Raw genomic sequence first — 26230 nt, 5'->3', positions numbered from 1 at the left:
GTGCTGAGCCCCATTTGTCTCTTTATCTCACCAGCTGGAGACTCTCAAACAAGAGGCAGCCACTCTCGCTGCAGACAACACCCAGCTCCAAGCCAGAGTGGAGGTGCTGGAGACTGAGCTGGGCCAGCGGGAAGCCAAGTTGCTTGCCGAGCGGAGCCACTTTGAAGAAGAAAAGCAGCAGTTGGCCAGCCTGATTGCCGAGCTGCAGGGCTCCCTGTCCAACCTTGGCCAGGCCAAGGAAGAGCTGGAGCAGGCCTCTCAGGCTCAAGGGGCCCGGCTGTCTGCCCAGGTGGCCACGATGACCTCCGAGCTCGCCACCCTCAATGCCACCGTCCAGCAGCGGGATCAAGAACTGGCTGGCCTGAAGCAGCAGGCCCAAACAGAGCAGGCGCAGCTCGCGCAGACCCTCCAGCGGCAGGAACAGGCCTCCCAGAGCCTCCGCCAGCAGGTGGAGCAGCTGAGCAGCAGCCTGGAGCAGAAGGAACAGCAGTTGGAAGAGGCCACCAAGGAGCAGAAGGCCACCCGGCGAGACCACGCCCAGCAGCTGGCCGCTGCGGCTGAGGAGCGGGAGGCCTCTTTACGGGAGAGGGATGCGGCCCTCCAGCAGCTGGAGGCACTGGGGAAGGAGAAGGCCGCCGAGCTGGAAGTCCTGCAACAGCAGCTTCAGGCTGCTAGTGAAGCCCGGGACAGTGCCCAGACCTCGGTGACACAGGCCCGGCGGGAGAAGGCAGAGCTGAGCCAGAAGGTGGAGGAGCTCCATGCCCGTGCTGAGGCAGCCCACCAGGAGCGGTGTGAGGCGCAGGCCCAGGTGGCAGAGCTGAAGGCCCAGCTGAGGTCTGAGCAGCAAAAAGCAACCGAGAGAGAAACGGTGGCCCAGGAGAAGGCCCAGCTCCAGGAGCAGGTCCGGGCCCTTGAGGAGTCCTTGAAGGTCACCAAGGGCAGCCTGGAAGAGGAGAAGCACAGGGCTGCAGACATCCTGGAAGAGCAGCAGCGATGCATCTCCAGGCTGGAGGCGGAGGCCCGGAGCCTGGTGGAGCAGCACGAGCAGGAACAGCAGGAGCTGGAAGAAGAGAAGGCTGGGCGCAGGGGGCTGGAGGCCCGACTGCAGCAGCTTGGGGAGGCCCATCAGGCCAAGACAGAAGCCCTGCGGCAGGAGCTGGCTGAGGCCATCGCCTCCCAGCGCGAGGCTGAGAGTGAGTGTGAGCAGCTTGCCAAGGAGGTGGCCACCTGGCGTGAGCGGTACGAGGACAGCCAGCAGGAGGAGGCACAGTACGGAGCCATATTCCAGGAGCAGCTGATGACCCTGAAGGAGGAATGCGAGAAGGCCCGCCAGGAGCTGCAGGAGGCAAAGGAGAAGGTGGCAGGGATAGAGGCCCACAGCGAGCTCCAGATCGGCCGGCAGCAGAGTGAGCTTGCTCAGCTCCACGCCAGCCTGGCCAGGGCCCTGCAGCAGGTCCAGGAGAAGGAGGTCAGGGCCCAGAAGCTCGCAGACGACCTGTCCGCTCTGCAGGAGAAGATGGCTGCCACCAGCAAGGAGGTGGTCCGCCTGGAGGCCTTGGTGCGCAAGGCGGGTGAGCAGCATGAAACGGCCTCCCAGGAGCTACTCAAGGAGCCGCCCAGGGCAGGAGACAGAGAGTCGGAGTGGCTGAAAGAGCATCAGGGACGCCCGTTCTGCAGCACCCAGGCTGCACTGCAGGCCATGGAGCGTGAGGCAGAGCAAATGGGCAGTGAGCTGGAGAGGCTGCGCGCCGCGCTGATGGAGAGCCAGGGGCAGCAGCAGGAGGAGCGTGGACAGCAGGAGAGGGAGGTGGCGCGGCTGACCCAGGAGCGGGGCCGGGCCCAAGCCGACCTTGCCCTGGAGAAGGCCGCCAAGGCCGAGCTTGAGATGCGGCTGCAGAATGCCCTCAACGAGCAGCGTGTGGAGTTTGCTGCCTTGCAGGAGGCACTGGCCCGCGCCCTGATGGAAAAGGAGGGGAAGGATCAGGAGCTGGCCAAGCTTCGTGGGCAGGAGGCAGCCCAGGGGGCAGAGCTGAAGGAGCTTCAGCAGACTGTGGAGCGGCTGAAGGAACAGCTGGCCGGGAAAGAGGAGGAGTGCCCACAGTCTCTAGGGACGGCCAGCCGAGAAGACGCTTCCAGGTCGGGAGCCCAGTCTGAGGCTACCGGAAAGACGGAGCAAACAGGCCCGGAGCTGGAGACTCTGCGGGCAGAGGTGAGCAGGCTGGAACAACAGGTCTGCGAGTATCAGGAGAAGTCCTCCAGCCTGGAGCGCAGCCTCGAGGCTGAGCGCGCCTCCCACGCGGAGCAGGCCAGTGCTCTGGAGACTTTGCGGGGCCAGTTAGAGCAGAAGGCCCAGGAACTGGGGAGCGGTCAGGACACCTTAGCCTCAGCCCAGAGGGAGCTGGCCACCCTCCGCGCCAAGGCCCAGGAGCACGGCAAGGCTGAGGATGGGTGGAAGGCACAGGTGGCCCGGAGTCAGCAGGAGGCTGAGAGGAAAAACAGCCTCATCAGCAGCTTGGAGGAGGAGGTGTCCATCCTGAACCGCCAGGTGCTGGAGAAGGAAGGCGAGAGCAAGGAGTTGAAGCGGCTGGTTATTGCCGAGTCAGAGAAGAGTCAGAAGCTGGAAGAGAGGCTGCGTCTGCTCCAGGCAGAGACGGCCAGCAGCAGCGCCAGGGCCGCGGAACGCAGTTCCGCTCTGCGGGAGGAGGTCCAGACCCTCCGGGAGGAGGCAGAGAAGCAGCGGGTGGCTTCCGAGAGCCTGAGGCAGGAGCTGGCCTCGCAGGCAGAGCGAGCAGAAGAGCTGGGCCAAGAGTTGAAGGCTTGGCAGGAGAAGTTCTTCCAGAAGGAGCAGGCCCTCTCTGCCCTGCAGCTTGAGCACACCAGCACGCAGGCCCTGGTGAGCGAGCTGCTGCCCGCTAAGCACCTGTGCCAGCAGCTGCAGGCTGAGCAGGCAGCCACTGAGAAACGCCATCGAGAGGAGCTGGAGCAGAGCAAGCAGGCAGCCGGTGGGCTGCGTGCAGAGCTGCTGCGGGCCCAGCGCGAGCTCGGGGAGCTGGTGCCCCTGCGGCAGAAGGTGGCAGAGCAGGAGCGAGCAGCCCAGCAGCTGCGGGCAGAGAAGGCCAGCTATGCAGAGCAGCTGAGCATGCTGAAGAAGGCTCATGGCCTGCTGGCGGAGGAGAACCGGGGGCTGGGCGAGCGGGCCAACCTCGGCCGGCAGTTCCTGGAAGTGGAGCTGGACCAGGCCCGGGAGAAGTACGGCCAAGAGCTGGCAGCTGTGCGTGCTGAAGCTGAGACCCGTCTGGCCGAGATGCAGCGGGAGGCACAGAGTTCTGCCCGGGAGCTGGAGGTGATGACTGCCAAGTACGAGGGTGCCAAGGCCAAGGTCCTGGAGGAGAGGCAGCATTTCCAGGAGGAGAGGCAGAAACTCTCAGCCCAGGTGAGGCATCCAGCTCAAGCACGCCCCCAGAGAGCAGCCCTGTGGGAGGGGGGGACGTTGTCTCTCTGCATTCCTGGGCCTCCGGCTCCCACATGATTAGAGTGTCTTGTCTTCCCACACTCACTGGGTGGCAGAGGAAGAGAGGTGACTGGTAGAGTTCAAGTCTGTTGCCCCCACCCCGTTGGCCTACAGAAAATACCAATAGCTTCCTCTTCTCCGAAGCCTCTGTCCCTGGAGAGTCAGGCTGCAAAGGCCATCAGCCCGTTGAGGCACAGTGTCGTGAGGAGGCGCACTTGCAGTGGAGGCCCCGAGAGCCACCGGCGACTAGAATGACCCGAGCTAGCATTTACAAAAATTTTTAGACGTCTAGTTCCATGGGAAGATTAGAGCCTCGGTGAGGTCAGCCTGGCACCAGGGCCAGTGCCTCTTTGGCCCCCATCTCATGCTGTCTCCGTTGCTCCTCCCCACGCACAGGTGGAGCAGCTAGAGTTATTTCAGAGAGAGCAAACTAAGCAGGTAATGCCTGAGGTCCTCGCTAAATGCTGGCTGCTTAAGCGGTGACTGGTCTCGGTGCATGACCCCGGCTGCAGCTTGCCTCCGCTGGCTCCTGTTGTGAACTGTTTGTGAAGGGGGCAGGGTCAAGCCGTGGAACCCAGGCCCAGGCCGCCCCGGAGTGCAGTGTGCTAGGCCCTCTCTCAGGCCTCATCCCACCCATCCCAGGTCGGCCTCTCCACTTTTCTGTGCTTTCATCGCTTGTCAGGGATGAGGGGTAGGGTAGGCTTCATCTTTCCCATACCAGATCCAGCGACAGACTGCTCTTGGGATTCCTGAACCTCCAAGACCTACTCCAAGTTTGGGTACTCAACTGTGGGGACTCGCAGGATGCCCATGGGCCTTGTTTAACACAGGCCCCTTCTTTCCCACAGAAACCAGAAAGATGATGTGCAGGAGGTCCCCATAGATTAGGGGGGTTGTGAGCTCAGGACGCCTGCCCATCACTCTCTGGGGTTTTAACCCCGAGCATGGAGTAGTGATGTCTGGGAGCAAGAAGGCCAAGGTTGAGAGGAGCAGGAGGGGCTCCCACAAGTCAGAGGAGGGGAGGTCTGGCTGCCGTGCCCTCACAAGGATCTCTGCTGCCCTAGACGTCAAAGCTATCGAACTGGTATTTAGTGGGAGCACGCTTTCCACCACTCCTCCTACCCTGTCACCTTGGGCCTGCTGAGGAGTCGGCCCTTCTCTCCTCCCATCATCTCCTCCGAGGAGCCTGAGATGATGGGGAAGCTCAAACTGAATAGCAAACAGTTAGCAATGGAGCCCTTGCCTCTCACCTTTGCTGATCATGCTTGAGCTCCTGGAATGCCGGGGGGAGCCAGGAGTGTTTGTGGCTGTTATGCTCCCTCTCGTCCCCTCCCTCCCTTCGCTCTTCCTCTCTGTGGGAGTGGGGTGGGCTTGGAGTACATGTGCTGCCCCTGCCCTCCTCTTCCAGCAGCCTGACCCCCAGTGCTAATCACAGCAGCCACACCGCTAGCACCAACCCTAACGGCTTGTGGATATTGGGAAGAGGTCCGAGCATCTGGCTTTTTCTCTGGCCGTATCTGGGAGGAGGGGGGATGGGCACTCACTGAGTACGTCTGCTGGAGTGGTAGACTGGGTCCCGTGGTCCTGTCTGGCCCGGGAAGGTTGGGGCTGGAGCGGCAGCAGCGGCAGTAGGACGTGGTGGGGTGTCGGCTCCTGAGTCAGCTGTGCTGTCTCTGTCTCTGCAGGTGGGGGTTGGAGGCGAGCACAGGCAGGTGGCTCTGGCAGCACTTGAGTTGGGTCACATCACTCAATGTCCTGCTGACCAGCCTGGGCAGCAGGCCGTTCCCTAATTAGAGGCCAGAGAAAGGACCTGAGTTTCTTCTTCCAGGAACACTGGGGACTGGTCTGGGGAAAACCGCGTAATTTGTCTGGACATCCAGGGGAAGGCCTCCCTGAGTCTTGTCTTCTCCTTTTCCCTTCCTGCCCCAGGTGGAAGAACTGAGTAAGAAGCTAGCTGACCATGACCAAGCCAGCAAGGTGCAGCAGCAGAAGCTGAAGGTGGGACAGCTGGGGGATGGGCCTGCCCTCTGCTAGCCTCAGGTCAAGCGGGGAGGGAAGGTGCTAAGCCCCTGGGTTGGGGCACACTGGGGCCTGGCAGCCTCAGGAGCCCCGCCTGTGCCTCTGGGAGCTCTCGAGGGAAGACTGGAGTGGCCCCCAACCCCCATACCTTCACTGTCTGCTACAGTAGCCACTAGCCATGTGTGGTTATTTAAATTGAAATGAAATTTAAAATTCAGTTTCTCAGTTGCGCTAGCCACAGTTCCACTGCTCAGTAGCCATGTGTGGCTAGTGGCTGCTGTACTGGACAGGGCAAATCAGAACATTTCCATCACTGCAGAAAGTTCAGTTGGGTTGCGCTGCTAAATCTCAGGGGGGAGCGTCAGTAACGTTTAATATTACAATGCAATTTAATATTCTTAATGCTTTCAGCGATGTCACCTTCTTTGGTTTAATATTTGCTTTTTTGCAGCTCTAGGCGTCACAGCTTTTAGTTAGGGGCAAAGGAATTTGGCACCAGTGGCCCTCGGAGGATCACAGAGTTGGTGGGAGCTCAGCTTTGTTTCCCCAGCTCACTGCCATGTACTCCACACCATGTCACAATTACGTGATAAACAGATGCTTATTACACTCTTCTTAGGGGCCTTCCTGGTGCTGGGAGATGTGGAGAGGTAAGGCTGGATCTGGATGGCCCTGTCCAGTGCCTGCTACAGACGTAGTATTTGCTGGTGTTGTAGGTGGACAGAGAATCCGCCACAGGCCCTGCTCCCCAGGAGTCTATGGTCTGGATAGGAGGCAGTGCCGGCATCATAAATGAGCCCACACAGGCTTTGGAGTCAGGTGGACCAAGGTTCAAGTCTTACTCTGCTGTTTAGTTACTCTGACCCTGGTCAATTTGCTTTCAAGGTCTGAGCTCAGTTTCTTCATCTCTGAAGTGGAGATAGTTAGTTCCTAGAGTGGTTTTGAGCAGAAATGAATTCACGTGTCCTCAGAGAGCACACATGCTGTGTGCCTAGCTCCATGCTCTGCACCCTGGTGTTCCCTGGGGATCAGTGCCCTTCCTCCTCGGGGAGACTGTACTCATGGAGAGAGAGTGAGATGGTTTGTGCCTGGTCTCAAAGAAGCAAAGGCAGGCTGCCAGAACTCTTCCAGAAATGGCATTAGCTGGACAGGAAAAGCTCCTATAGAAGGTGCACTTCGAGGGGTGTGTGGTGTTTTGGTAGGCTGGAGTTGGGAGCGGGTAAAAGGTCTTTTTGTGTGTCCTGAGAGGTTAGGCAGGAGTCTGAAAACATCCATGGAGCCCAGGAGGCTATGGATTCGGGTGGAGCAAACAGACCAGCAGCCCTGATCAGCCCTTCTTGTGCTTTCCAGGCCCAGGGAGGTGAGAGCCAGCAAGAGGCGCAGCGCCTCCAGGCCCAGCTGAATGAGCTGCAGGCCCAGCTGAGCCAGAAGGAGCAGGCGGCTGAGCACTACAAGCTGCAGGTGAGGAGCCTGGTCCTGCCCACCTGCCCTCCTGCCCCACCCTACCCCAGCCCCACCAACACACCTGCCCTCTGCCCACCCAGATGGAGAAGGCCAAGACTCATTATGATGCCAAGAAGCAGCAGAACCAAGAGCTGCAGGAGCAGCTGCGGGGCCTGGAGCAGCTGCAGACAGAGAACAAGGAGCTGCGGGCTGAAGCGGATCGGCTGGGCCGGGAACTGCAGCAGGCCGGGCTGAAGACCAGGGAGGCCGAGCAGACCTGCCGTCACCTCACCGCCCAGGTGCGCAGCCTGGAGGCACAGGTAGGGCCCTGGCTGCACTGATGCCCTCCTCTCCTCAGCCATCCCTGCTTAGGCCTCCCTTCACTCTCCCTCGGCTCTCCTTCCCAGGTTGCCCACGCTGACCAGCAGCTTCGGGACCTGGGCAAGTTCCAGGTGGCGACTGACGCCTTAAAGAGCCGGGAGCCGCAGGCTAAGCCTCAGCTGGACTTGAGCATTGACAGCCTGGATCTGAGCTGCGAGGAGGGGACCCCACTCACTATCACCAGGTCAGGAGGCACCCTTCCTCCCTCCGTCTGTTGTCCTTTGAGCGCCCCCTGTTTATCAGGCTGTATCCTGGGCACTGGGGCTGTGAGATAAATAAGACGTGAACCCTTTGCCCTCTGGAAGCTTATTCTTAGAGAAGAATAAAGAAAGTATTAGAGGTATTAGGCCAGATGTTTGTATATAGCACAGTGGGAGTAAATAAAAATGAGTGGTCAGAAAAGGCATCATGGAGGCTGTCACTCCTGCTCTGAGTCTTGAAAGAAGCCGTAGGGGTGTGTCTGATGGACGGAGGAGAGTGATTGAGAGCAGAGGCCGAGAAAGAGCCTGGATGGGCTGGAACATGAAGTTGCAAGGGCTTAGGCCCAAGTCCCTGAGGACCGGCTGGACTCCCCACTGAGTGGGGGGTGAGCACATGTGTTGAGGAGCACATGGTCCGGTTTGCATCTTAGAAAGCCTGTCCTGATAGGGGAAAACTGAGACTTTAATAAAAACAATAAATGTGTTTTTAGAAATGTTCAACACTTATGTGTGTCAGACACTGTTATAAACACCTGAAAAGTATTCATTCATTTATCCCTTAACAACTCTGAGGAAGCGTCTATGATTATCTCCTTTCACAGATGAAATTGGGGCAGAGGGGCGGTCAGTTGCCCAAGGTGCCACAGTGGCAGAGCTAGGCTTGAACCTGGGCAGCCTGGCTCGAGTCCTTGTTTGTCTCCACTCTGTGTCTCTCAGAGGCTGTTGTAAGTCTAGGTGAGAGGGGGCAAGGCAGGCAGGGAGGGGCGTGAGAGTGGAGTATGGTGTGGTTAGGAGAGCTCTCAGGAGACTCACTCGCCGATTGGGTTTGGCAGGAGAGGGAAGAGGTAGGACTGTGCCTGTGTTCGTGGCTGGGGGCTTGGGTGGAGGCCGCCCCTCCCAGCTCCTACTTGCTGAAATAGGAGATACAGGAGGAGGAACAGACAATGGACTTGGTTTGGGACATGTTCGTTAGTTGTGGAATCCATGGGGGAGGTCTGGGGCTGTGGATATATGGGTCTGGGAGCAGGGTTTGGGAATTGCCAGTATTGAGTTCAGAGAGCCATGGAGTGGATAGGCTCACCAGGGATGGAGAATGGATGGAAGGCCAAGGTCAAGAACTCTCCTTGATACCTCTGAGAAATCAGAGAGGGTGGGGTGCTTGACTTAGTCTTCTTGTAATAATAAATGTAGGACTTGGTCGCTTTGGAGCAAAGGGATGGACAAAATGCCTTGTAGCCCCAGGAATGGCACCTCAGCAGATGTTTTCCCCACAGCAAGTTGCCTCGTACCCAGCCAGATGGCACCAGCATCCCTGGAGAGCCAGCCTCGCCCATCTCCCAGCGTCTGCCCCCCAAGGTAGAATCCCTGGAGAGTCTCTACTTCACCCCCATCCCCGCTCGGGGTCAGCCCCCCCTGGAGAGCAGCCTGGACTCCCTGGGGGATGTCTTCCTGGACTCAGGCCGGAAGACCCGCTCCTCTCGTCGGCGCACCACGCAAATCATCAACATCACCATGACCAAGGTCAGGCTGCTGCAAGTGGGGCTGCAGGGTAGCAATGCTTGCTTCCTCTCAAGGGCATCTTTCCATCGGGTCCTCAAAACAGCCTCAAGAAGCAGGCAGGGCTGACCAGTCCATACCCACAGATGGGAAAGCTTAAGGGTGGTGACTTGCTTAGGCCTCTGGTAGAAAGGGGCAGGGCTGGACGTGGCTGCCTGTCCACTGACTCTAAGGCTGCTGTCCTCTCCGTGTACAGCAGTGACCCTGTGCAGGCTTAAGGGAGACAATGTGGAGAAGTTGCAGTCCGGCCCGTGCCTCCCCACACACCCCTGGGTACACCCTTGGGTAGCTGAGATGCGTTGTGGTTGCCCAGTGGGCTGCCTGCCTGGCTGGGGGCTCTGGTCCTTGTTTCCATAGCACTAGGAGGTTGGGGAGGAGAGGAGGGGGGCATCTCTGGTGGGGAGAAGCTGGAGAAGTTCTAAAAGATGGTCAGGGGCCTGGCACACTTGGGTGGAAGGACACTGTGGGATGAACCCAACAAGCTCAGGAGACGTGAGTTCTAGCCCCAGCTCTGCCGCTTCCTTGCTTTGTGCCCTTTGGGCCAGTCACTTCATTCCTTTGCACCTCACTTCTAAAATGGTCTGATGCACTCTGCCTTCCCTCCCTCAAAGCATTGTTAATAGACTCAATGGAAAAATGGACAGAAAAGAGTCTTGACAGCCTCAGTACCTTGTGTGGGATTCTGGCAACAAGGCCCATTTCTTGCAGAAGTGCAGCTAAGGACCCCATGCAAGGCAGTGTGGATACGTGCAGCCATGGGGTCTGAGGCGCTTCGGGAAGGGGAACGGGAGGCTTCTTGATGGGGTGTCAGGGCCCCTATCCCTACTACAACAGGTGCATCCTCTCTTCCAGAAGCTAGATGTGGAGGAGCCAGACAGCGCCAACTCCTCCTTCTATAGCACGCAGTCTGCCCCTGCTTCCCAGGCTGGCCCGAGAGCTGCCTCCTCCACCCAGTCTCTAGCCCGCCTGGGCTCTCCCGACGACGGCAACTCGGCTCTGCTAAGCCTGCCTGGCTACCGGCCCACCACTCGCAGTTCCGCTCGCCGCTCCCAGGCTGGGGTGTCCAGCGGGGCCCCTCCAGGTGAGGGGATTGTGGGGACTTAACACACCCAAAGATTAGACTGGAAGCAGATCCTGGCACAGGGAAGGGACAAGCTTTTAAAAACCCAAGGCTGGCTTCCTGGCCGCCACCCAGCACCTCACCTGCCTCTCCTCCCTGCAGTCTGAGGGCCTTGCCTGTTGTCACATCAAGGGGCTGTGCTGGGCAATAACACTGATGTCATTCTCAGCCAGGCTATAAACCAGAAAACACATGACGGGCCTGGGATTCCCAGCACAAGAGTGCTGCCCGGCTGCTGTCAGTCGTCCTCCAGGCCCCTTCTCAGGTGGGAAGGGGCTGCCAGAGAGGCCAGACTGGCCTGGGAGCTATGCTCAGATTCTTTTCTGAGGCTCTTGCCTTCAGGGACCACTCTGGGTATCGATTCCTGGCCCTCCATTAGTTTCTCTCGGTGTCACAGCCTCTGCATATGACCCCAGGGAGGAAGCAATGAGCCAGTCCCCAGGGTAGGGATGGTCTGTGAGCCCCGAGCCTGTATCTGCAGCACTGAGCAGAGCAGGGCTCTGGGGTGCTAGGCTTGAAGTTCAAGGGCTAGGTGCATGGGAGTGGTGGCAGCAAAGGCTGGTGGGATGCTACCTCCCCCTCTCCTCCTGGCCTTCCAGCCCCACTTGCTCCAATTTCCTCGCCCTCCACAGGCAGGAACAGCTTCTACATGGGCACTTGCCAGGATGAGCCTGAGCAGCTGGATGACTGGAACCGCATTGCAGAGTTGCAGCAGCGCAATCGAGTGTGCCCCCCGCACTTAAAGACCTGCTACCCTCTGGAGTCCAGGGTGAGCTCTGGGGCCCCCTGCCATGGACCTGCCCCTGTTGGCTCACCTCTTCCTCGTCATCCCACCCCAGTGCCCTGGCCTGCCAAGGAGGGTGACCTGTTTCCAGTCAAATAGCTGGCAGGGAGGGAGCTCAGGGGTGAAGGTCCTGTGGGTGGGCAGGAGCTTGGAGAGGTCTCTTGGGACTGCTCTTTGCAGCCATAGTGGAGGGCGTAGGTGGGGAGCTTTTTGCGATAGGAAGGCTCTAGCTGCTCCACAAGATAGGCCAGTGAAGAGAGTTCTGGGGCGGTCCTGCTCCACCTCCAAACAGCTTGGCTCCACCGACCACTTTTTCTACCCCACACAGCCTTCCCTGAGCCTGCCTACCATCACAGATGAGGAGATAAAAACCGGTGACCCCCGGGAGACCCTGCGCCGAGCGAGCATGCAGCCAGCCCAGATAGCTGAGGGCGCTGGCATCACCACCCGGCAGCAGCGCAAACGGGTCTCCGCAGAGCCCCACCAGGGCCCTGGCACCCCCGAGGTGGGTGACGTCGGCTCCATAAGTTGATTAGCAGGGAGGCTCCCGGCTCAGAAGGGGTACGGGTGCTGGTTGGACACGGTCCACTTGTCCTCTGGCTTAACTGTCCTCTTCCCCATAGTCTAAGAAGGCCACCACCTGTTTCCCACGCCCCATGACTCCCCGGGACCGACATGAAGGGCGCAGACAGAGCACTACCGAGGCCCAGAAGAAAGCAGCTCCAGCTGTTGTTAAACAGGTTAGTCAGGGGCTGAAGGGAGACCCTGGAGGGGCCTTGCTGGCCGAGCCCTGGAGCAGCAGGTTGGCCTGGGAGGCCAGTGGCACCCCCAGTTTGACAGCCTCTCCCTACAGGCTGACCGCCGCCAGTCAATGGCCTTCAGCATCCTCAACACACCCAAGAAGCTCGGGAATAGCCTTCTGCGGAGGGCAGCCTCTAAGAAAGCCCCATCCAAGGCCTCCCCCAACCCCCGCAGTGGGACCCGCCGCTCTCCTCGCATCGCCACCACCACAGCCAGTGCCGCCACTGCCGCCGCCATTGCCGCTGCCACTGCCACCCCTCGGGCCAAGGGCAAGGTGGAGGCACTGTCAGGGAAGGGAGAGGGTTCGGCTCTTAGGAATCTGGTAGGAGCATGGGCACCCCCCCCCCCGCCAGCCACCCCAGGGGCTGCTTCCAGGCAGGGCTGAGCTAGGCTGCTGGAGGGCGGGGAGAGCAGGGGCTGAGAGCAGGTGCTCCCGGCCTGGTTAGCTGCTCCTTATGGAGGAGAGGACACGCCTCCATTTCTCCCGAGAGCACCCAGAGCTGCTTAGGCACAGCCAGCCACTGGTAACCTGAAGGTAGATTGGGTCCAGGGCCACACCAAGGAGGGGACCCTAGTCTGGGTGTGGGGGGGCACTGGTGCAGCCTGGCACCGAGTCTCTTCCACTTGAGTGACTGTCTCTCTCTCTTCCAGGCAAAGCAATAAAGAGCCGGTACCAGTGAGTGGCCCCACCTGTGTCCTTGATGCTGCCCTCGCCTGGTCCTTTTTGTTCTGTCCCTTTCAGTGCCTTCTCTCAGCTCCCAGGCCAGCAGTGGCCAAACCCCTATAGACAGTGACGCCTGCCCACACCCCGGCCTGGTACCCGGACCTTCGCCAGGTGAACAGGTGTGTCCTTGAGTTGGCCCGGAGCCTGGATAGTCTGGGTCCTCTCCCTGCCTCGCCTCCTGATGTTTTCTTAGAGCAGTCACTTCTCCAGCGCCATCACAAGAAGATTTGGGGCTGGCTTTGAGTGGCTGGGTCCTTGGGCCCAGTCAGTCCTCCTCTCAGCCTCTGGATCTAGAAGGGACCGATCATTGGAGGAGCAGGCCCTGGTCCCTGCTGCTCCCGGTGGCTGGGCCGAGCAAGGGCCCTTGCTTTTGAAGTCCAGGACTGGGCATTGACCTAGTGGGAGCGCCCCACCCCCAGGTGCTCCCATCCACCCAAGGGCACAGTTGCCCGAAGGATGCTCTTTTCCAGGAGAAACGGGCCCTGTGCCTCAGTGGGGGATGGGGGCGGGGGGGGCAGCCTTCAGTGGCAGCTCATCCTCTTCCTTCCCCAGATTTCACTGGGGTGGGATTTGGAGTGATGGGAAGGTTTTTAAGGGCCAGGGATGGATCTTTTCTAAATGTTATTACTTGTAAATAAAGTCTATTTTTCTCCCTTGAATGCCGAGACACCTTGATCTGTGTGGGAAAAGTAGGAAAACCTGGGCTTTGTAGAGCAGCGTACCTTTGTCCCTGTGGAGACTCCAGACCCACATACCTTCTCTCAGATCCCTTCTCCTGGCCTTTCTCAGGCCACAGGATCTTCCCACACTCCATTTCTGGCCTCTGCTCCTGAGGAGCATTATGGGCCGGCCTCTTCTCTTCTGAGGGCCTGTGTCCCCTGAATCTGGTTTTGTCTGTAGCTTCTGAGTGGCATTCTCTCTCCTCTTCCCACACTCCCTCCTCAGACAGGCCACGTTCTGTGAGTAGAATGATGGCCAAAAGGATAAATGAATGGGCAGACATCAGTACGCCACCACTGAAGATCATTTATGAGCACCCGTCGTTGGTCTTGCTGGGGTGACAGAGATACAGCTATGGGTCAGAAGCAGCCTCTCCCCGCATACCTTCCCTGGGACAGTCGAAACAAATACAACATTAAGTCGATGCAGAATGTGGCCTGGGCTGAGAGCGTGTAGAGCTCAATGAAGAGGTGGCATTTCAACCAGGCTTTGGAGCTTGGGGTTCATTATCAGGATGGTGAGGCTGAGGGGACTTGCTGGAGGACAGGGCTTCTTGTGTCGGGGGTACGCTCGTCTTCAGCCCAGCCTGGGGGAGTGAAGCAAACAAGGATCAGGGCCAAGGTGGGAGGGACATCCCTTGTCACTTTTCTCCAGGCCATGCCTCCCCTGCCTGAATCCTGTTCCTTTTAGTTTCCGCCTCAGGCTCGGGGAATTGGTGGGCATTAGCTGGAGGCTACTGTGGACAGAGCCCACCCTTTCCTCCCCACGCCAAAGCAGAGCTCCTCCTGTCCCTGGAAGTCCATCCCTTGGGTTCCTCACCCAGAGCTGGGCCAGGACGAGGTGACGCTGGGCAGTCTGCCCAAGATCCGAGAAAACACAGGAGAAGTTGGTGTCTCGCAGGGCGGGGCTCAGCTCCTCCAGCACCAAGGCCCTCCACAGCTGGGTCCTCGTGCCCCTGTGCTCCCGCCTGGAGCAGAAGAGAAGGAAAGGCCATGAGAGGACCGTAGGAGGAGGCCTCCCTCCCACCGGCCTCATCGCTGCGCCCCTCACCTGGTGCTGCCCTCCCGCAGCCGGCCCGGGAGGTGCTCGATGAAGGAGCTGTTGCCCAGCCAGTAAAGGATGCTGAAGTGGGGGAAGCGGCTGCAGGCAGTACAGGACAAGGTCAGCGTTCCATCTAGGGACACGTGTGGCTGTTAACCCGACTGTACAGCAGACCCTCCCCTCTGCCACGCTGTGGCCTGCCCACCCTGCCCAGCTTCCCAGCTGCCATGATCCAGGAACCTGGAGTGGCGAGTCTGTTAAGAGAAGTGCGGTCATCTACCAGGGGACCCTGGCTGAGTAGGAGGAATTTGGGGACGGGTCCTTGGTCTAGGTCCTTGACTCCTGAGCTTTCTTCTTCAGAATGACCCTTTCTAGCACCCAGCTCCAGTGACTCTAGGAACCCTGGCTGAGGAGGCAGCACCAGTAGGCCACCGCTCCTCTGAGGAGGCCAGAGGGCAAGTGGGCTCTGGGAGGAGGGGCTGGGCTTGCAGCCACTGCAGTCAAGGCTCTGGGAGTCCGCTGACTGTTCCTTCTGTCTGAATCCTCTCCGTCCCCTTTGACAGGGAGCATCTTGGGAGCTGCGAGCTGAGCCCTGTGCCACACTGGCGATGCTGGCGGGGAGAGGAAGTCAGTGCTCAGCCAAGCTGACCTGGTTGGTGGTGGGCTACATGACAGAAGGTTGGGGGACAGGTGCTCAGAAACCAACCCCACCCTTGGTGCCTCCGTGCCCTCAGCCCGCCCTCTGACCACCGTGCCCTCCTGGGCTCCCATCAGAATGGCTCCTTACTCAGTGAGACTTCCACTTCCGGCCAGGTCACCTCCAATGCTGGGCACTGCTTAGCTGTCGGGAGCGCTGGGGGCCGGGAGGGGCAGGTGTCCTTTGCGATCCCAGCTGAGGCAGTGGCAGCTGTAGTGGCCTGAGGCACAGATGTGGCTCTGGCCAGGTGGGAGACGATGTGGGCACAGAGGAGCAGGGCCCAAAGAGGGCTGGGGTCTGAAAAAAGGACAGTCACAGAGGTCAGCAGCTGTCTGACCTCCGGGGATTGCCCGGCATCCTAGCTCGGATGTTGGCTAGAGAGGGAGTTGCTGCCGGGATGTAAGTCTGGCAGAGATTCTTGGGCTCTGCCCAGGGAACGGGAGAGGCAGAAGAACCCCTCAAGCCCCACCTCTTGGCCCTTTTTGAATGGAGCACAGGGAGACCTTGGAATGGAGCCAGAGCCACAGCATCCGGGCAGAGGCCGAAAGCAACAGCACAGCAGCTGAGGGGAGCCCACCTGGGGGTGAGGCTCAGGGCCAGCCACATGGCTCCACTCTGGTCTCAGGATGCCCCCCACCCCTCCACCCGCACGTGCACAGCCCCAGGTCCCACCTGGAATCCAGTTCTGTCTCATGGTCGTGATGCGTGTGTCAGGAGCTGGCACGCCTGGATTTATGTATCTGTGACAACTTCCTCCTCTCTGGGGGAGGCGGGGGAGGAGATGGTGAAAAACTGCTTCTCCCACGTCTTCTGAGTGGCTTGCTTAGATCCCAGGCATACATGTGGCCTTCTTCCTGTGGACTCCACAGCCCCTCCCTACCTCTAGTTTTTCAGTGGGCTGTCAGGCACTGCTATTTACTCTGTCCTGTCCACCTGTGACAACTCCTGGAGGACTGGCATCGGGCATAGGCTAGAGCTCTTCCAGCCCCTAAAAACAAAGCCAGGGGATCCCCACCCTAGCTCTTATTACCATCAACATTATACTGGTTACTAGTCCAATCTAACCCCTTCATTACAGGCATGGAAACTGAGGCCCAAAGAGGACCAGGGACTTACCTAGTCACAAAGGGAGGTAAAGTTCTCTCCACTGCCAGAGCTGGTTCTGGGAAGGGCAGGATATATAGTGAAATCCTTCTGCGAAAGCACTGAACTCTCCCTTCTATTTCACTTTCACTTTTATTTAACCAGGGAATCTAGAGCGGACTCTGGCTACCAAGAGAAGGCACACATACATGATAGCAGTCTGAGCCCAGTCCTTAAGGTTCCTGCACACTGCGCCTCTCTTCCTGAGCCGGAGTTCACAGTGGCCAGGAACTGGCCAGGAACCTCCTTGCTAACTCCCAGGCCCCCCGCTTTCCAGATGGTATCAGCCTGGGGTCTTTAACCTTCCTCAGGTCCACCCTCCCAGGGGCACACACGGCATGAACCAATGAAAGAGTCTCTCACACATGAATTCTTCCATCCCAGCCAACGGTCAGGACTTCGGTGTCCACCTTTGCTCTTCTATGTGAACAGGCCTCCTGCTTCTTCCTTCACAGCCACACCATATTCAAAGGGACAACTCTCCTAGTCACTGGAGACCCCAAGCTGGATCACTCTGACCATTTCAGACTCCATGTCACACCAGCCCATCCACATTCTGGCCTTTCTCAGGCTCCCCACCTCCCTCCAACCAGCAACCCAACGACCACCCATCACTCCCATGAATCCTTCTCACTTCTGTCCTCCCAGCCCCTTGGCCAGAGCTACAGATCTAAGTTCACCAGGAAGTCTAGATTCCCCCTACCTGGTTCACAGGAAACCCTGAAAAACCCTCCTTTCCGGAACCCCCCGTTTTTGGAGCTCCACAGCTCAGCTCAGCTGCGTCTGGCCCCACGTGAGCCACACCATGGGAGCTACACTGAGAGCACCTCCAGGCCTTGTGGGCAGGAACCTCTCAGACAAGCCGAGCACTTGGAACACAACCTGGAGCACTGGACCTAAGAGGAGGAGAGGGTGCTTCCCAGGGTAAGAGGGCGCGTACCCAGCACTGGCTCGAGCAACTGTGAAGGACCAGACCCAAGTGTCTGGGATCAGGAGGATGGGATTCTGGGGACAGAGCCAGGGAGGCCAGGAGGTGGAATTAGGTTTGGAAGACGTGTCCGAACACTGCTGCAATCCCAAGGGTTTTGTGTGCGTGTCATATGCATGTGCGTGTGTATGTATAAAAACCCGACTCATTCCCAATTAGACGTGGAGACTAAAAGTCAACTCCTCTTCTCCAGGGCTCTAGCTGACATTTTCATCTTCTCAGTTCCTCCCCCACCGCCTGCCCCAGGAGCTTCTGTGCTGTTAGATGCAGAGTAACTCCTCCCTAGGAACACCAGTGTCTCCAGCAGTTAGGTCAGGAGGCAAAGCTGCCCAGGACTTCAGAGACACAGTCCTTTGGGGAAGGGGGTGGGGATGCGAGGGAGAGGAGGCAGGACTCTACCTGTGAGTGTAACCAAGGCCAGAGTCGGGCTGCTGGGAGGTCATGGGACTCAGGACTGTTGAAGTATGAAGAGACAGCCTTGGACAGCCTGGCCTCGGTTCTCACATGAGCCTGATGCAGGGGTACGGGGACAAAAGTGATGCTCCCTGCCGCCATTCCACTCTCTGAGGATGAGCCCACTGGCATGCAGACCTCGGAAGCCACGGCTGGGTAAGAGAAGCCAAAGCTGAGAGTGATCCGCGAGAGGGGTGGTGGTGGCAGGGCACTGACCTCAGGTGGTGAGGACAGTCACCCAGCGATGGCGCAGGGCACCTTCTGCTACAGGACGAAAGCCCGGCATTCCACCTTGCTCAGGGATGTTGGGCAGGGCCAACCACCCCCAGGCCCCGGCTCTCAAATGGGAAGAGCAAGAGGCAGCAAGGGCCAGGCACCCACGGGGACTGCAGGGAAAGAGGTGGGAAGAAGAAAAGCAAGATGGATGTTCAGCTTTCCAACCCAGCTCACGGAGCTTTATTCAGAATGGATGATAAGATCCTGCTTGGTTCTTACTGCACTTGAAGGGCCATATTCCCTAGGAACCCAGCACAGAAGGACCACGTTTGCCCTCCCATTTCCTTCAAAATTCCTAGGACCAGAGCTGGGGCCTACCTGGAACCCCTTTTCAGAACCCATACTTACCTGGGCCTGACCCTCTTCCCACCCACCTCACCACTTGTGTTGCCAGGCCCAGGCAGGACTCATGGATGACAAGGCTGACATGAGGATATTCCTTGGGCTGGGAATCCCCTGGCAGCTTCAAGGGAACAATGTCTGACCACAGGAAGAAGCCTCACATCTGTCATAGTTCTTCTACCACGCACGCACACACACACACACACACACACACACACACACGCTCTCCGGCTTTCGGGGAAGGAAGTGATGTGGCAGTGGCCTTCAGCACGTGTCACCACTTCTGGGCAGAGGATCAGCTTGCACAAGCGGCCCTCAATCACCGCTGCCAGCAGTAACCCCTGTGGCCCAACTATATATAGATGGTCTTTGTTCTTGGCTGAGTACAGCCCCACTTAGTGGGAGGTTCCCCAAGCTGCTACAGCTCTGGTCACCCCCACACAAATCCCCGGTGAATTCCGAGGTCCTAGAGCTTCCCTTGCTGCAAAAGTCACGACAAGGTCCCACTTGTCTCCACCAGCCTACGGCCCCCAACAGGGAAGACGGAGCCAGACAACGCCCAACTGTGGCCTTAGCCAGGGAGGACGGAGGACACCTCACCCCTCAATGCTCATCAGTGGCACTGGCCAGAGCTCCCTGGCTCTTCCACACTGAGTGTACCAGGCTCAAGCCCCACATACAGAAGGAAGGGGAGGTGGGCTGGGGCTCTCAGCCAGAGAAGAGATGGCTCCTTTACACCAAAAATGTTGTGGCTCTGCTCCTGCCCTGCTCAAGCAGGGAGGCTGAGGCCTGGAGGAATTGGGGCAATTCCTATGCTCCACAATAAAAAAGGTTTTTAAATATATTCATCAAAATAGTTTTCTTTTAAAAAGCCCCCCACTGCTGACAGCCCCATCTGCTGGCTCTCCATCATATCCCTCCCCAGCCCGGACACAGCCGGAGGGGTCCTGAGTGGCCCGAGTGCCCCTTTGAGTCTTTCCCACCCAGGAGGTCTTGGAGGGCAGGGAGGAGAGTGCCCTGAGGTCCATGGTGGGTGGATGCTCTTCTTCCTGACTATTCCAGGCCCAGGATATAGTTGATGCCTTGCACCAGGCCAATGATGACAGGCTGCCAGGCTACCAAGTATCGAAGCCAGTCCAGCAGTTGCCCGTACATGACATGAGGCCTCTCCCAGCTGTCACTGCGTCAAAGAAAAGAGGTTACGTGTTCGAGTTGCTAAGGCTGGTCTAGGGGATGGGTGAGAGGGTCTACCTACACTTTCCAGATGCTCCACAGAAATGGGCCTACAGAGAAAGGAAGCTGCTTTCTAGAAAGCCCCACCCAGCCCCTATATGTTGGAATGCAGGGCTAAACCCAGAGAATGGGGGCAGGAGGGCAGAGAGGAAGAAGTGCAGAAGATCGGACAGATGCGGGAGAGGGTGGAGGGGTGAAACTAAGCTCTTCATGACCAACATACAGACAGGGCTCCGCATAACCTTCTAAGATTGGACCGCCAGTGTGTCCGAGACTGCTGTAGATTATGGGTGATGATGGCATCAGGGAGGCGGGGAGTGGGATAAGGTAACCCAAAGGTTCTTGCAATGTCCAAAATGAGAGGTTTTCTAGGTCAAGGAAGGGATTGAGTCTCGGGACAGGCATGAGGGGGCAGAGCAAGAGGCTGGTCATAGGGGATAACCCCAGGCAAAGGCTCTAAGGAATCCCCACCCAAGGGCACTGAGCACCAGGCCCTACTGAGGCCAAGCGGCCCCTGGAGATAAGTCCCTTCCTTTCACTTTACAGCTAACTGCCGGGCAAGACATGGAGAGGGAGCCTGGGAAACCAGCTCCGGGGAAAGCACAGGTTGAACCTCATGAGACTATGGGGAATCCCTCTGAAGGCATCAGAAAGCACAGCCGGGCCCATTCCTGAGAACTAAGGGAAGCCCCAACCTTCAGCTTGACCATGGAGTTACTAAACTGTTCCTGAACTAGACCCTGGAAGAACCAAGCAAGGAACCAAGGGGAACACAGTGGCCCTGCACGGCCCAGCTAGTGTCCAGGGGACAGGGAACCCTGGCAGAGAGAGGAAAGGCAGCTGGGAGAAGTCCCTGGATCCCAGGGGAAAGGCGGGGTGGGGGGGTGGCCAAAGAAGTGGCTGGGTACTTTCCGACAGACAGGCTGCAGGGAGGAAGCGGAGGCTGAAGGCAAAGTAGGGAGGGCTGGTCAGGTAGGGAGGGGCAGCTCAGAGGAGCACAGGTCCTGTGTTCAGGTGGATGGGGACAGGGGTCCCCGCCTTCCCTGTACCTTGCAGGTCCTGCACAGGCACAGAGCTGGTTTCCAGCCCTGCCTGTCACAGGTAAGGCACAACCCATTAGTTATATCACCTTGAACAAATTATTCAATCTTTAAACTGTTTCACTGGTAAAACGAGGATAATATTACCCAGGTCATAAAGCTCTAGAGAATCAAGTGAGCTAATACGAGTAAAGCACTTAGCACAGTGCCAGGCACATAGTAAGCAAGCAGTAAATGGTAGCTGCTATCACCACCGATTTACCCTTGAGGAATCCTGAACCAAGAGGAGAAGCTGAGCTGCTGGTCCTGCCCCACATCCCACCCACTTCCCAAGACCACAAGCTGCATGGACTGGTGGGCAGCAGCCAGGCTGGGGGCAGGAGGGAGGGCCCCAACACCCACCCGGATGCAGGCCAGTACTTTCTTACCACTGCCCACTCCCAAAAAGAACCCAAACAAAGGATACGGGTTGCTGAACATCCTCTTGAGGTCTACCTTCTCTTTGCAGTAGGGACACGTCTGCTTCTTTCCCACAATGCACCAGCCGCGGATACAGAACTCGTGGAATCTGAGCACCACTGGTCAAGGGAAATGGTGGGCGGCCAGGATGGCACTCCAACCCCATGCCGGTCTTCAAGGTGCCCAGGCCCTAGCTCTAGAGGAAGGTTCAAATCCTGGCTTCACCTCTTATCAGTTGTATAATCTTGGGCAAGTCCCTTCTCTCTGACCCTGCTTCGTCATATGTGAAGTGAGGATAATGAACTCCGCCTTACAGGGCTGTTATGGGGCAAAACGGAGATAACACATGGTACAGAATGGGAGCTGAGTAAGGACGTGGTAAATGTCACAAGTGCTATTCAGGCGGATTTGATTCTGAAACTGAGGGTGCCAGTTAGAGGGTGTTCCTCCCCTGTGACTGACCCAGTCTCGGGGCAGCTAGTGCAGCTGCCGGCTCCTTTCTGATCCAGTCAGGCTACATGTAAGAGTGGCTCCCGTCTGTGAGAAGGAGCAAAGGAGGCAGCCATTTCTACTCCTGGGGGTTGGTTTCCCTAGCAGAGGACATCACCCAAATGTCTGCTTCTTGTGACTCCCCTACCCTCAAAGGTCTGGACAGCACGCCCAGAGCCTCAAAGGTCTGGACAGCACACCCAGGGTCATGACCACACCCTTCCCTCCCTGACTGGAGTGTGCACGTGGCAAGAGAGACGTGGCCCAGGAGCTCTAGGCAGGATACACATGATTGCAAGACAGCCTATACGTGTTCTCGATGATGCCCTCTTCACTGACATCCACAAAGATCTGCTGCCCACACACGGCACACACACTGTCCGAGAGGTGTTTGGTGGGCATGCCCGACTCACTGTAGAACTGGGAGAGAAGAGCAGGAGGAAAAGACAGAAAAGACGTGAGAATCAGCCAAAGTGGGAAGGTACCACAGAGGCCTTAGGTCTTCTGTAGAGGAGGCGACATGATAGGGGGAGTCCCCGGAGCTAGAGAATATCTCATACACCAGATCGCCCTCATCTCTGCTGGGCAGATGGGTGAAAGGAAGTCAGATCTGATAGGACCTGAAGACTGGGAGGGTCGGCATCAGGGACAAGGAGAATGGGAAAAAGAAGGGCTCAGGGCTGGTGATTGGGAACTACGTCAGTGAAGCCACTGTGCAGCCAGATTATGGTTCCATCAGAGATGGACAACATCTCTTCTCCAAGATTCAAAACAGTGAAACATCTAGTGCAATGCTGGTTTGGTGACAAGGGCATTCTCAGACACTTGTGGCAGAAGCAAAAGAGGTTCAACCCTTTTGGACAGCATTTGGCATGATGTCTCAAACTGTCACACCATTTAACCTATTAATTTCACCTTAAGGAGTTTAAAGGAGTAAAAATATCAAAAAAGCTTCAAGCATACAGATACTCATTTAAGTGTTATTTATAATTAAAGAAGCAAAGAGTTTGGCAATCCCTCATAAAGTTAAATGTGGAATTACCATATGACACAGCAATTCCATTCTTAGGTACACACTCCTAAAGAGTAAAAACAGAGACTAACCACACACTTGTATACCAATGCTCATAGCAGCATTATTCACAAATAGCCAAAAGGTATAAACAACCCAAGTGTCCGGAAACAGAAGCATGGATAAACAAAATGGGGTCTATCCCTCCAATGAAATGTTATTCAGTCATAAGAATAATGAAGTTCTGATACATGTTACAACATGCAGGCACCTTGAAAATATTACACTAAGTAAAATAAGTCAGACACAAAAGGATAAACATTGTATATTATTCCATTTATATAAAATATCTACAATAGGCAAATTCATAGACAGAAAACAGATTAGAGGTAACCAGCGGTGGGAGGAGGAAATGGGGAGTTACTGCTTAATGGGCACAGTCGCTGTTTGGAGTGATGAAAAATTCTGGAAGTAGACAGTACACTTAAGGATGGCTAAAATGGTGAATTTTACATTACATATATTTTATTTAAAAAATAGGAAAAAAAAAAAAAACGACAAGAATTGGAAATAACCATAAATGACCAACAATAGAAGAATGCCTCAATAAGTTATACTCAAGGGTCTAGAGAGGTGGTGGGTTAACTGAAGCTTGAGATATAACACTGAGTGTCAAAAGCAGGGTACAAAATTGGAGGCACAGTATTATTGGTACATATATATGTAAAGACAATCCAAATCTATCAAAAGATCAGAAGGAAATGTATGAGAATATTCACACCAGTGATGTCTTGGTAGTAGGATTATAGGTGATTTTTTTTCTTTTGCCTATTTTTCTGTACTCAAATTTTCCTTAATGAACATATATTACAAGCAAACCTCAGAGATATTGAGGGCTCGGTTCCAGAACACCACAATAAAGCAAGTCATGTAGATTTTTTGGTTTCCCGGTGTATTTAAACGTTATGTTTATACTTACTGTAGCCTATTAAGTGTGCAACAGCATTATGTCTAAAAAACCAATTACAATAATAACATCAAAGATCACAGGTCACCATAACAAATCTAATAATAATGAAAAAGTTCGAAATATTGTAATCACCAAAATGTGACACAAAGACACAAAGTGAGCAACTGCTGTTGGAAAATGGTGCTGATAGACTTGCTTGATGCAGGGCTGTCACAAACCCTCAATTTGTAAACAAAACAAAACAAACACAATTATCTGCAAAGCGCAATAAAGGAAAGCACAATAAAACGAGGTATGCTCATACTTTAAAAGATTATGTATTACCATGGTTAATCACAATGGATAACCAATTCCATGCTCCAAAAAGAAATTCCAAATTTTGCATACTTTCCTTGTGGTTTATTGTTAAATAGCTACAGAGCATTTCCCCTTCACCCCAAGGAGAAAAGACTTGAATTTTATTTGTTGATATAGTCTAAGACCTACTGTTTTTTTTTCTTTGCACTGTCCTAAAAATTATGGTAAAACACACGTAACACAGAATTTACCATCTTAACTATTTTAAAATATACAGTTCGGTAATGTTAATAAGTATATTCACATTGCTGTGCAGCTAATCTCCAGAACTTCACATCTTACAAAACTGTAAAATGAATTTTTAGACAGGATTCTGCATTTATTATTACAATTTTATCTTTACCTATAAGGGAAATAGATTATACTTAGCTTTTTTGTATTTTCTTGAGTTTGCTCTGTTTTTTATTTCCAAGCAACTGTCTTCTGAAAAAGCCACAGCCCTGAAGCTGGGTGAGGGATAGCAGTGAAGGAGGGGTGGGCATACAGGTGCTGGGATAGGGAGTAAGGAGGATGGTGACAGCCAGATCAGACACAGCTACACCTGCCAGAACCTCTGCTCAACATGGAGGCATCTCTGACTCCAAGCTGCCCTTATAAGAAATGGGCTCTCTTGACTCCCAAGAGTCCTCAAGCGTAGAAGGTAGAGCCACACCACCCCAAGAATCCATGAATAGAGAGCTTCCTGCCTTCACCCCTACCTCACCGTCTTACAAAACTGTCTGAAGTGGCTCAAGGCGAACTCGTTACTATCACAGAACACCAGAGCAGCCCCGTCCCTGGGGAAACCAAAGCCCAGAAAGGAAAGAAACTAGCTGTGATGAGAACGCAGCCCCTCTGACTCCTAACCCAAGTTCTACCCAAGACGTCCATTAACATCTGCTGAATGCTGCAGAAAGATCAGCTACTTAGCTCACTGAGGGCCAGTAATTCAAAAGGTTCTGATATGTTTATCGAGAGTGCAAAAGGATAAGCAAGAGTTAGGGCAGGGCCAAACCTGTGGAAGCCCACTAACTGCAACTCTCCAAAGCTGGAATCTGAATGTTAGTGTTGAGGGGAAAACACTTCTCCAGCGCTCAAGAGGCTTATGGCTCTGAAATATGTCTGGCTTAGAATTTCTAGGCACATCAACTGAACAGAGAGAAAATAGGCCAAGAAGTCTGGGTCCAGCTCTGGCACTGAGTCCCTGCACAATCATGCAGCACAGGAACATGGCCACTCACTCTGGCCCACAGCGTTGGCAGTGAAATAAGTGGGAACGCCTCAACTCAGGAGATGGGTGAGAGCTCTGAGGAAGAGCTTTACCTCAAATCATCCCTGAGTTCTGCCCCAAGACACTGAGGCAAGGGATACAGGATGCAAGAGAACTTGAATGAGATAATGAGAGTAGGAGGCATGCCCAGGAAAATGTCTATTAGGCCCCTAGCTTCTGGAGTTCTCCCCGCAAGCTAATGTGGCAACAGGCCGGCAGGGTCAAATCCCACAAATTTTCAACAAAGTTATCAGGTAAGCCTGTCAAGTCAGGAAGGGCCCAGCAACCCTGCGGTTTGCAGAACCCACAGAGACTGTATCAGGAGGCACTGAGGCCGAGTAGGGTAAAGTACAGGGAGGCAGATTTCAGTTTAACCTCAAGAGCCTGATGCCTCAGTGTGGAAAGGGCTCAAGGGGCCACATAATTTGTCAGGATTAGACACACCACATTTCCATCTTCTGTCACTTACTATCTTGATGACCTTGAGCAAGCCACCCAAATTCTTCTTTCCTTCCATCAGAATATATTGGGCACCTACTAAGTACCAGCCACTGGACTGGGTCCTTGGGCTAGAATGCTGGAAAAACACAGACCTGGCCTCTGTCCTCATGAAACCTACAGCTAGGGGAGACTGACATTAAATAAATAAGTATTGGGCTTCCCTGGTGGCGCAGTGGTTGAGAGTCCGCCTGCCGATGCAAGGGACGCGGGTTCATGCCCCGATCCGGGAGGATCCCACATGCCGCGGAGCGGCTGGGCCCGTGAGCCATGGCCACTGAGCCTGCGCACCCGGGGCCTGTGCTCCGCAACGGGAGAGGCCACAGCAGTGAGAGGCCCGCGTACCGCAAAAAAAAAAAAAAACTAAAAAAAAAAAAAAACTAAAAATAGAGTTGCCACATGATCCAGCAATCCCACTCCTGGGCATATATCCAGACAAAACTATAATTCAAAAAGATACATGCACCCTTTATGTCCACAGCAGCACTATTTACAACAGCCAAGACATGGAAACAACCTAAATGTCCATCAACCGATGAATGGACAAAGAAGATGTGGTACATATATATACAGTTGAATATTACTCGGCCATCGAAAAGAATGAAATAATGCCACTTGCAGCAACATGGATGGATCCAGAGATTATCATACTAAGCGAAGTAAGTCAGAAAGAGAAAGACAAACACCATGTGGTATCACTTATATGTGGAATCTAAAATACAA

The 26230-nt window shown here is 55.6% G+C and overlaps 3 protein-coding genes across 16 annotated transcripts in view; 1 reads left to right on the top strand and 2 right to left on the bottom strand.

Annotated features, from left to right (window-relative positions):
- The window catches only part of NUMA1 (nuclear mitotic apparatus protein 1), a 37340-nt gene extending 24141 nt beyond the window's left edge, over positions 1-13199 (top strand). For 3 of the 8 annotated variants that reach the window (XM_060159875.1, XM_060159873.1, XM_060159879.1), the window contains 13 exons: positions 35-3433; positions 3908-3949; positions 5441-5509; positions 6881-6991; positions 7075-7293; positions 7381-7538; positions 8829-9075; positions 9964-10192; positions 10864-11000; positions 11344-11520; positions 11639-11755; positions 11869-12138; positions 12468-13199. In XM_060159875.1, the coding sequence (XP_060015858.1) occupies positions 35-3433; positions 3908-3949; positions 5441-5509; positions 6881-6991; positions 7075-7293; positions 7381-7538; positions 8829-9075; positions 9964-10192; positions 10864-11000; positions 11344-11520; positions 11639-11755; positions 11869-12138; positions 12468-12479 (5187 nt within the window). In that variant the 3' untranslated portion in view covers positions 12480-13199. Of the gene's footprint in view, positions 1-34; positions 3434-3907; positions 3950-5440; positions 5510-6880; positions 6992-7074; positions 7294-7380; positions 7539-8745; positions 9076-9963; positions 10193-10863; positions 11001-11343; positions 11521-11638; positions 11756-11868; positions 12139-12467 lie in introns of those variants that run through there. The other 5 variants (XM_060159878.1, XM_060159877.1, XM_060159876.1 and 2 more) reach the window with 5 other exon arrangements.
- A 15-nt stretch (positions 13200-13214) lies between these two features.
- IL18BP (interleukin 18 binding protein) lies at positions 13215-17952 on the bottom strand. 4 transcript variants are annotated; one of them, XM_060159892.1, is made up of 7 exons: positions 16505-17951; positions 16115-16154; positions 15671-15758; positions 15089-15295; positions 14311-14434; positions 14080-14227; positions 13547-13846 (listed from the first exon to the last, which is right to left on the bottom strand). In XM_060159892.1, the coding sequence occupies exons 3-7, from the start codon at positions 15690-15692 to the stop codon at positions 13739-13741; spliced, it is 609 nt and encodes a 202-aa protein (XP_060015875.1). In that variant the 5' UTR covers positions 15693-15758; positions 16115-16154; positions 16505-17951; the 3' UTR covers positions 13547-13738. The 4 variants fall into 4 exon arrangements, 3 of the variants coding, with proteins under 3 accessions (XP_060015875.1, XP_060015874.1, XP_060015876.1); XM_060159891.1 differs by having other exon boundaries at positions 16115-16160; positions 16505-17950; XR_009542448.1 differs by adding an exon at positions 13215-13497 and having other exon boundaries at positions 13645-13846; positions 15671-17858.
- Positions 17953-18009: 57 nt separating this feature from the next.
- RNF121 (ring finger protein 121) overlaps positions 18010-26230 on the bottom strand; it is an 85437-nt gene continuing 77216 nt past the window's right edge. For all 4 annotated transcript variants that reach the window (XM_060159883.1, XM_060159886.1, XM_060159884.1 and 1 more), the window contains 3 exons: positions 21708-21841; positions 20940-21041; positions 18010-19374 (listed from right to left, as the gene is read on the bottom strand). In XM_060159883.1, the coding sequence (XP_060015866.1) occupies positions 19254-19374; positions 20940-21041; positions 21708-21841 (357 nt within the window). In that variant the 3' untranslated portion in view covers positions 18010-19253. The remainder of the gene's footprint in view (positions 19375-20939; positions 21042-21707; positions 21842-26230) is intronic.

Source organism: Lagenorhynchus albirostris, chromosome 9 (assembly GCF_949774975.1).
Source record: "Lagenorhynchus albirostris chromosome 9, mLagAlb1.1, whole genome shotgun sequence".
Classification (NCBI taxonomy): domain Eukaryota; kingdom Metazoa; phylum Chordata; class Mammalia; order Artiodactyla; family Delphinidae; genus Lagenorhynchus; species Lagenorhynchus albirostris.
The sequence above is the reverse complement of the archived record's forward strand: the minus strand, read 5'-3'. Positions and strand labels throughout refer to the sequence as shown.